This window comes from Aythya fuligula, chromosome 4 (genome assembly GCF_009819795.1).
Source record: "Aythya fuligula isolate bAytFul2 chromosome 4, bAytFul2.pri, whole genome shotgun sequence".
In the NCBI taxonomy this organism is placed as follows: domain Eukaryota; kingdom Metazoa; phylum Chordata; class Aves; order Anseriformes; family Anatidae; genus Aythya; species Aythya fuligula.
In genome coordinates, this window is record NC_045562.1 from 71,018,187 (window position 1) to 71,028,588 (window position 10,402).

General features: G+C 40.4%; 1 protein-coding gene across 1 annotated transcript in view; it reads left to right on the forward strand.

Annotated features, from left to right (window-relative positions):
• KDM3A (lysine demethylase 3A) overlaps positions 1-8,531 on the forward strand; it is a 29,198-nt gene extending 20,667 nt beyond the window's left edge. The window contains exons 15-25 of the mRNA XM_032187256.1: positions 1,061-1,247; positions 1,532-1,701; positions 2,500-2,736; positions 2,997-3,168; positions 3,638-3,728; positions 4,310-4,440; positions 5,226-5,345; positions 5,434-5,573; positions 6,979-7,155; positions 7,239-7,373; positions 7,878-8,531. Coding sequence (XP_032043147.1) covers positions 1,061-1,247; positions 1,532-1,701; positions 2,500-2,736; positions 2,997-3,168; positions 3,638-3,728; positions 4,310-4,440; positions 5,226-5,345; positions 5,434-5,573; positions 6,979-7,155; positions 7,239-7,373; positions 7,878-7,958 — 1,641 coding nt within the window. The 3' untranslated portion in view covers positions 7,959-8,531. The remainder of the gene's footprint in view (positions 1-1,060; positions 1,248-1,531; positions 1,702-2,499; positions 2,737-2,996; positions 3,169-3,637; positions 3,729-4,309; positions 4,441-5,225; positions 5,346-5,433; positions 5,574-6,978; positions 7,156-7,238; positions 7,374-7,877) is intronic.
• Positions 8,532-10,402: the final 1,871 nt, after the last annotated feature.

Here is a 10,402-nt window from a genome sequence, read left to right on the forward strand (position 1 = left end):
AAGAAATACGGGATCCTGAGCCCAAGAAGCAGGCTGAACTTGATTTTGGTGTTGGTAGTAATCCACAGGAGAGGTGAGGAACATTGTGAAGTGTTAAAAGCAAGGAGGATGGTTATGTAGTCAAAAACCTAGCCTATGACTGACCTAGCTTCAGTCTTCTTTTTCTCAAGATTTCCTGTGTGACCCTGAACAAAGAGCAGTATTGAATTTTCTGTATGTCCCTTTCTGCAAAATGGGGCAAATACTTGTTTTACATTGTTGCACAGGTGGTGTGGGGGATAAGCTTATTACAGTTTGAGGCATTTTATACAATGTCGTATTTTGGAATTCTTACCCAAGTATCAGCAGTCACTAAGAGATGAAACAAATGTAGCAATAAGCAGATGCAGGTGCAAAATAATCTCTTGATTGCATGTCTTTGAGAAGAGAAATTTCGCCAGAAATCCCAGGCTAAAGCAGTAGTTGTGGTTATTAGCCTGGCAATGTTGAAGTTCCAAACAAAAAACACAGCTACCTGGGAGATGTACAGTGGGTCGTGTGCTTGTGTTCTGCTGGCCAGGGCAGAGCTGCACTCATTCACATATAGTTGCTTTAGACCTGGTAGGTAAGGGGATTTCTGCTGCTTTCTTGAGGGGGGGAAAAAAAATTAGAAGCTCTACAGACAAGTTTTAATGTAGTGAAGTAGACCTCAGGCTTAGCCCTGGTCTGAACATCAGCTTTTACTAGCATGGCGAGAGAGCAGCTGTTAAAACTGTATCTGGTTCCCAAAGTAGTCCTAGAAAAATGAATCTGGGAAACTCAGTTATCTTTATTTGTCTTGAGGAGTGAGGGACTCCATCTGCTCTTGAAGCTGGGAGGTCAGTTTCTCCTGGATCTTCATCTCTCACCCATACTACATGTAAGATGCGGTGCTGACCTCTTGTGGAGATCGGATTACTTAATGGAGGGCCAAACCTTTTTATTTTGTTTACTCGTATCTTTATTGTTGCTTGGTTTACCCATTTTTGAGTAGAGTGTTTGTATTTAATCAAGTTCTCACCTTGTGTTTTTTTGTTTTCAGAACTTGGTACCTGGAGAGAGGACCAGCCTTCAGCATACCAGCTTAGTCCTGAGCCCACAAGTCACTACACATGATCCTCCTGTAAAATCAACGGTTGGAAGTAAACAAACTGCTTCAGTGAACACTTCTCCTTCGTTAAGTTGGCTATCAAATCTAACAAGTGGAAACGTGAATAAAGAAAACAAAGGTATGTGCGGAACTGGTAAAGAGTAAACCCTTTCTGTCTATTTGTTTATTTTAAAATAATAATTTTAAAATGTTGAGATCTTTAAGGAAGTCTAGCAAAATAAATAATTCATCAGTGTATTGAGAGATGGTGTGTGTGTGTATATGTACATACATATGTATATGTGAGCATCTCATCTCCTTTTAAAAAAAAATAAAAGAAAAAATCAAAGCATGGATTTGTTCTGGTTCAGAGGATTAATCCTTGCTTCATTTTCAGATGTTTCTTTCTTTTCTTCATTGCAGAAAAACTCCTCGTACCCGTTTCAAAGAATGAAAATAAGCCTCTTCAGACACTCCCTAGTTTAGCCAAGCCTACTGCAGCCCTGCAGACGTTTAACAGTGCAATATTAACACCTGTAAGCAACAACAACACAGGTTTCTTGCGGAATCTCCTGAATTCTTCTGGAGGAAAGGTATACAATTTTTTTTTACTGTAGTGGCTCAAGTTGATACCAAGCTTAGGTTACTGTTCTAAACCTGTGATCAGCTATCACAGACACTTGTCACAGGTTAAATTCCTTCTTTGCTTGGGAAAAAGGACTTAATTCAGTGCCTGCTGCAGTGCTTCAGATAGCCCCATTAACTATCAGGAAGTCTTGCTTGATGAGGGTTAGGAAGCAAGTGATAAAGCTGACAGATTTACTCAGGATAATGTCTGGCAGCTGCATTAATTGGTGTGTCCATTAAGTAGTCTCAAAGAGAACCATCAAGGAATATGGAGATGGAGCTAAAAACCTTTTGTGCTGGGTAACTTTCTTGTACTTAGCTTGCAGGCTGGTTTGCTTCAGATACTCCTAGGCTTTATTTGCTTTTACAGATGCAATTTGAAAGTGGTGGGGTAAAATATTGGCCTGGAGGGTTCCTTGATGAAACTGCATTTCTGTTCTTTGATATGAAGAAAGCCCTGTTCCATGCTGTACTTCATTGGTTTCTGCATTGTTGCTGAAATCGGGGTAGAACCACTTCTGCCAGAACGCTGTAGTCAGTATCAGAAGTGACACTGGCATTTAGTGATGGTGAATTTCTAGACAGCAGAACTTCTGCAGGCTTTTCTTTTGCTGTGTGATCGTGAGCCGGAGTAAAAAATCTTTGAAGTGGCGAATGTTATCAATTCATCAACATTAAATATATCACCTTTAAAGTCTGCAGTACAAAGAACAAGACAACAGAGAAGTACACCAACTTTTTCTGTTCTTTTTTCCCTAAATCAGACAGACAACGGACTCAAGAGTACACCCAAAATCCTTGATGATATTTTTGCTTCCCTGGTGCAAAACAGAACCATTACAGACTTGCCTAGGAAACCTCAAGGATTGACTATAAAGCCTACAATAATGGGCTTTGATACGCCTCACTACTGGCTGTGTGATAACCGCTTGCTATGTCTTCAAGATCCCAACAATGAAAGTAATTGGAACGTCTTCAGGGAGTGCTGGAAGCAGGGACAGGTATTTGAGATGTTCTACTTTGGCCATTTTCAAGTCATATCCTTTGCACTTTTACATAAAAGGCAGGTTAAAACTTACTGCAATGATAACCAACACTAAAACTTTATAAAATGGATTACCTGAACATTTATCCATCCTTTTATCTAAGGATCTAAACCTTACTACTTGTTCAGTATGTTTTATGGATTACCCACCCTATTTTGGTTGGGATTAGTGGTTTTGGTGTTTAATGATTCTTAAGGGTGTCTTCTTCTTTGTAGCCTGTAATGGTGTCCGGAGTGCATCACAAACTAAATGCAGACCTCTGGAGACCAGAGTCCTTTAGGAAGGAATTTGGCCAACAGGAAGTAGACCTGGTTAACTGCAGGACCAATGAAATCATCACTGGCGCTACTGTAGGGGATTTCTGGGATGGATTTGAAGATATTTCAAGTAAGCATGATTTTTTTGCTTGTTTATTATGTTTTTGTTGTTTTGGTTTTCTAGTAGGTAAAATATTCAGCAGCAATAATCTTGTCCTAGCATAAACTTGCCATCCTTTAGCAGCCTCAAGCAGAATAAAAGACACTGCAGGCTTTTTCTTCCGCAGACAGTGTCTGCCAAGTATTCTCACCATGTATGCTTGCAGGATGATGGACTAAGTAGAAATTTTGCCAGCCCTGTTAAGGACTCTCCCTGAGGGGGATGTTTTGGCTGCCTTTAGTCTTTTGGGGAAGCATTCTCAAGAAGCTTAGGATCTTCCTAGTGAGTAGGTTCACTTTGCTTTATGCTCAGCAAAGTGAAACAAAATCATGTCTAAGGTTGATGTTCACAAGGTAATTGGGCTTTGCTGCAGTTGATCCTTTACATTTTGAGTTGCACAAGCTATTGAAAACTAAGGCTTGGTAATATTTGACAACAGGTCGTCTGAGGACAGAAGAAGGAGAGCCAATGGTGTTGAAGCTTAAAGACTGGCCTCCAGGAGAAGACTTCAGAGACATGATGCCTTCTCGGTATGAATTTACAAAGAAACTGTTCATTTATGTGGTATACCCCCGAAATAATAGAACGTAGAAATACTGTTACGTTTTAATGCCTGCTTCAGCTTTGAAAAGCAGTTGGTCTTGTGTGAGCCATTTTGTTTCTCAGGGATGCCTGACATAGCTAGAAATGCTAAACAAGTTCCATGATTGTTGAAGTAGTAAAATATATTGATAAGTAAAATGAGTGCCTAAAATTGGTTCTGATTGCTTAAACTTGTGGAACTTCAAAATGAAGGCATTTAGAAAATCTAAAGTTTGTTGAAGGGATTTTCATGGAATCCATCTTAAGTGTTCTGACTTACTTTATCTGATACTTCTTGAGATAATTGCACAAAAAAATAACACTGCAGTTGCAACATGCAATAAAAAAAAAATATACCTCTTGTATTCCAGTCTTACCTGTTTAATTCCATTTCCTGGTGTACCATATTCCACCACCATGGGAGGAAGGAGTATGGTTTCTTGACTGAAGAAAGTTTTTGTTGCTGTTGTTCTTTAGTCTGCTGCCTTTTTATCATTTCCTAACGCTAAATCGTGCTGTATCCTTTTAGGTTTGATGATTTGATGAAAAATATTCCATTGCCAGAATACACAAGGAGAGGCGGCAAGCTCAACCTTGCCTCTCGCCTTCCCAACTACTTCGTACGACCAGATTTGGGCCCCAAGATGTACAATGCATACGGTAAGGAGTTTTTCACGCTATAGGTCATTCTGCACACGTTTTGAATCAAAGCTTACTATAAATTAGGAGATTCCTTCTAGTAGTAGATCATCTGATTAATTACTTAATTGGAAAACTTAATTTTGGATCGTTTTTAACTGATGATCATTATGTGGTGATGTAAAATGTTTTTTGTCTGGGTGGGCTCAAGCCAATAGCAGCCTGTTGCCAGTTACTTCCAGCTTGCTCCACATGTGTAAATACTGCCTCAGTTTCTTATAGCTGGCCACATGTATTTGTTCTGTTACTTCTGGACACTTCTCCTTTTTAGGTTGTATCATTTAATTTTTAATCTCTTCCTGAGCAGTTCTTCCCATGGCTGGCTCATCTGCTGTCACTCAAAAACAAACAAAAAAAAACATAAAACTTTAAGTATGATCATGGCCAGTAAAGAGATCCTGACTGGTAAATACTGCAGCAGCTGCCTTTAGTGAACAAGAAACTGTTGCTGAGTATACTTCATTCTAAATTGCTCTGGTAAAACCCTCTGGTAGCTGTATTTAAAGGTGACTTTTATATATCATACAGCCTAGATATAGGTACAGACTGATGTGGTAGTCTGTAAATTTAACACTAAGACACAAATAATACGGTGCAGGGGTCTGGCAGTAAAGTAAATTGGTGTCCTGGAGGCATTTGCTTATGAAAGTGAACGCTCTCTGGGCTTTTCAGATTGTTCTGCTTAGAGTGGCATAAGGTTTCTATTTCTCTTGCTAACATAATGGATACTTTTTTTTTTTTTTCAGGCTTAATAACACCAGAAGATAGAAAATACGGCACGACAAATCTCCATTTAGATGTGTCTGATGCAGCTAACGTAATGGTTTATGTGGGTATCCCCAAAGGGCAGGCTGATCAAGAAGAAGGTGAAGTCTTTTGTTCTGGAGGGGATTGTTTCTGTGGTTGGAGGAAAGCATAACTGTGAGAGTAACTGCTTGTGTTTACTCTTAACAGAAGTGCTTAAAACCATACAAGATGGTGATTCTGATGAACTGACAATTAAGCGCTTCACTGAAAGTCGAGAAAAACCTGGAGCTCTGTGGCACATTTATGCTGCTAAAGATACAGAGAAGATCCGGGAATTCCTTAAAAAGGTAGGCAACATTATATCTGAAACTATTTTGCTGTCTGTGTAGACTAACAAATACATCCTTGGACTTTTTTTAAACCTCTTTTTTCTGCCATTTATTCTAGAAACCAGAAACAAACGTACTTGGGTAGTTTCAAAGACAAAAATTCTTGAGTGACTTGGATCTTGTAGGATCTGAGGAGGGTAATGAGAGGAAGTTTGAAGCTACCCTGGACCTAGATGCACTGCTTTAGTCCACCCTTTTTATAGCACAAGTAATGAATGAATGTAGTGCTGTTAGATTTCAGAAAAAGAAAATTAAACTAGACCCATCTTCATGCATATGAGGTGCTCTTAGGGAATGTCATAGCAATATGTGCTTTGTGGTTCTCCCTTGTTCTTCTCCTATGTTTTTTCCATACCTTCCTTTATGAGGTTTGGGTTGAGGGGAGAAGTACAAGGTTCTTCAGATGGTTTTCATGGGAGATAAAGTTTAATGGAGGAAAGAAATGTGACGCTATATCCAAAAGGGCTTATTTCAGTATTGAATTTATCACAAATGGTCCAGAGTTTTTGGTCATCTTAATTCTGGAACATCTTTGGCACACTAAAAGCAAAAAATAAAATAAAATAGTGTTTAAGATAAATGGGATGGTCTGAGCAACTGTTGGCTTTGTCAGCCTATTGTCTTGGACAAAAGCTTGATGAAACTACAGCAGTTTAAGATTTTGTTCTTTGTTGATATATACGTGATATACTCGATGCTGAACTTGATAAGCAGCGGTGGTTTGTTTTGATGCCTGTATCCCACACCTCTTCTCAGTCTACTTGCCTGCAGGTGTGAGGCCTTCAGCACCTTACCTGGGGGTAGAACCAAGCCATTCATCTCCTCACAAATGAGTTCTCAGGCTGCAGCCCAATTCTCGTCCCACCTCCTCCTACCCCTCAAACTTTTCTTATAAAGTCCTTGTGCTTCCCAGCACGGTGTCTTCTGAAAACTCTGTTAGCATCCTCTGTTTTGGTCACTGAGAACACCAACTAGTGCTGGCCTCGGGGCAGGCACCTGCTGCATTTGGTGATGGTTTTTCCAGTGACAGGCTCTAGTAGTGTAAGAGTGCTCACTTCATGTGGCAGTGGCTCCTGTTGGGAACATGAGTCACCTAACCCTTCTGTTTCTTCTTACTGTAAATTGGAATTATTTGCTTTTATTGTATCCACCTTTGCAAGGTGTCTGTGAAGCGAGTGGGAATGCAAAATGATGCAGCCTTCACGAACCAAGGACTGAGTAAGGGTTGCATACAGCTCTTACACCTGGCCACGTGCTGCAAGTCACTCAATCTGGCATGCATGCATAAGTCATACCACACACGTATCTTGCTTATCCAGTAGGACTGGTATATTATAACACGTTTCTTTTCCTGACTTTTCAGGTTGCTGAAGAACAAGGTCAAGAAAATCCTGTCGATCACGACCCTATTCATGATCAAAGTTGGTACTTGGACAGATCTCTAAGAAAACGCCTTCACCAGGAGTATGGAGTTCAAGGCTGGGCTATTGTACAGTTTCTAGGAGATGTAGTTTTCATTCCAGCAGGAGCTCCACACCAGGCAAGGACCAGTGACAGTATTTACAGTCTGACTGCTTGGGCAGACCTTTGCACATGTGGCTAATACCCGTCTGTTCTCTCTAGGTTCATAACTTGTACAGTTGTATTAAAGTTGCAGAAGACTTTGTATCCCCAGAGCACGTCAAGCATTGCTTCTGGCTTACTCAGGAATTTAGATATCTGTCACATACACATACAAACCACGAAGATAAATTGCAGGTAAGCTCAAGGAGAACCCTGTCCCCTTTCTCCCTTTTAAAAAAATATCCTCACCAAACCCATGCAGTAATGATTTAGCCATCTATAGAACATTTCACACTTGTACCAGCTTTAATGCTTTGGACCTCCAAAAAGGAATTTCAGTAGGCTTTTGGACTGTTACACATGTTCAGTAGCTCTGTGGAGGCCTTCTGAGATTGTTTTGAAGTGTTTTTTCCTTTCCATCTTTTTCCTTTTCTGCTGTTTTTCCTCTGGTAGAACCCACAATATTCTCCTCAGGCTACTAAGTTTCAGTTTACAACCTGTTAGAACTTGAATCTTGTTCTCACAAGTTAGTGATGTGAGTGAAGCTGGTGCTGAGGAGCCTGTTTGTCCTGAAAGGAGAGCCACGTGGGGTGCAGAGAAGGTGGGGAAGCTGTGCAGGTGTTCTCTATGTGTCAGTGCCTTCCAAACTGCTCCAAACCACGCTATTTTAACTTCAAATGCCTTTTCTTTTCCTCCTAGGTGAAGAATGTCATATACCACGCAGTTAAAGATGCAGTTGGGATACTGAGAGCGAACGAATCCAGCCTTAGCAGACCATAAACTAGAAAGCCTTAACCACACACTATGAAACAGAAGCGCTGGCAGCTGTTTTAACTACTCAGTCAGGACCTCTGTGGACTTTGAGATTATCTGAATGTTACCTCATCTTCCTTTCAGCAGTACCAGAGGATCGTGGTACTATGTTCTGTGTATTCTTCCAATGTTTACAAACCTGATATGTATATGTAGTAATATGTATGGACTGTGGCATACTGTGAATGCTCAGTTGCAATAGAACTTTATATGGAGTTGCTCTCCAAACTGTACAAAATACCTCCTATAGAACTGTCGGAAACTATTCCAAATTACTCATTTGAAAAATATTACCCGAGACTTGTAAAGCTCCAATTTTTAAAAATTTATTTTAGGGTGGGAGGAAGTACGGAGTCACCAATTTAATAACCGATTTACATAAAAATAAACTAAGAATGCAGTTCTGTAATTTCACATTAACATAGAACTAGCATTTAAAAGTAGCTTTAAGCTATTGTATAGTAACATAGAGGTGGGGATTAACCATCTTTAGGTAAATGTATTTAAATTTCTAAATGTTAAAAGAAACTTTTAATCAAATGTCTTCTGTTTGAAACTGATCTTTAATTTGAACTTATGTTTGATTCTCTGGTTTTTAACACTGAATGGTCTACATAAAATTCTTCTATTTCAGATATTGCTCCTTGCCCAGCTTCTTCAGTTGACTCTTGAAAATGTAATTCCTTTCGTGCAGTGCTTTGAAATGCAGAAGCAAATTGTGTATCATACTGTTCATACTTTTTTTTAACTATCTGAAAGCTTATGGTATTTAATTTAGCGATAGCTCTGTTTATAGCTTTCTTGGTTAACCGGAACATGGTTTAGCTTGATTTCTGTTTCTCAACCAATACTGGTACAATGGTTTATATCAAGTGAGTTTTGCAGACTCAGACTTAAAAAAGCACGTTGCTCTAAAATTACTTAAACTGAAAAAAGAAAATCAAATTGTAAAAACAAGCAGAGGGGAAGTGCATCTGTCATCTAACAAGCTGAAATAAAATCAACTTTTCTGTTCCTCAGTGCCCTTTTCAGCACTGAACTGCACAGGACAGCTGCTGGGATGAGACAGGAGGGAGGGGAACCCTGTTACATGGTGACAAACTGGAAATTCCCCTCCCCACAACACTCACTTGCTATTGTTGATCAGCATTAACTGTTCTGTCTTTGTGCCAGTTTTTTTTGTTTTGAGAGAAACTTCCTTACACACTCCTCAGTAGTGGAACTGGACCTGAGGCTGTATTTCTTGCAGGGAGTAAGGCTCTTAATGAACTTAGCAGACAGTGGGCTGATAAGGTTTGTCTGCTGGGAATGGGCACATTTACTTCCTTTGCCTCAAAATTGAGGCAGAAGGAAGTACTAAAGATGCAAAAGGAAGACATAATTAACTTGATCCTGTGTTTATTGCCTCTAGGTGGAGTTCTTTGTGACCACTTAGAGCTGGGGTAGCCAGTTGATCTGGCTGCTAGTTTTCTTTTTTTAAGAAGAGGCATTCAAAAAGACAGAAGAGGATCCCTAATGCTGGGTGAGGAATTCAGGTAGTTGTGAGTCAGCACCAGTGCTCTGCTACTCCTGGGGCAGGGAAATGTTCCAGTTCACTGAGCTACTGCTGCTAGCTTAAATTTAGCAGAGCTACTCCCTGTCTCTGCTGTGTTCAGTGAGAATGTCCCTCCCTCTTCCCTTGCTGCCATCTCTATTTGATAATAAACAGCCTGGCCTGTTTCTAGTTGCCTGAGCCAGCTCCTGAAGGAAAAACAAGGCTGATTTGGCACTTTGAGCTAGTTACGGATCCTTCAAGGCAAGGCAGTGTTTCAGATGAATGTTTTCTTGTAGTAGCAAGTTTAAAGTAAATGAAACAAAGCAGTTAATTGCTTCTCTTGGATCCTGGTTAGAGTATGTGCGGGGAGCTGGCATACAGGTACCTCACCACCCAGCGAGTGCCATGAGTCATGCTGACTTGATGCATGCAAATGTGCACAGAGGTATGAAGAGACACATTGTTGGAGTTTGAACCTTGTTACACAATCTGTTTTTATCCCAGCTCTCAACTGTTGCATCCCCCTGCCTCTCTGAGTGATTTTTCTTCCTTTGGGATCTGTCTTGGTTGCAGTGCTAAGAGCAGGAGAAACAAAGTGTCCTGGTCCAGCTCCTGGTAGGTTTGCAGTGAAGAGGGAACCCTTGAGCTTGGTACACCAAACGTTAAGGTTACACCGACTGCTCCGGGACCTTTTCCTACTCTCTGGCGTGACAGTGAAGGGTGCTTGGTGCCTCCTTGCTTTTATGGCTGAAACTGGATGTTGTTGGGCAGCATCCAGGTTTCTGTTTGTGTGCTTATCTGTTTCTCTGCCCTTGCTGTTGGAATACCATTACAGGCTTTTCTGGTGGCGAGTTTTAGCAACTGCTTCCTTTGTCAG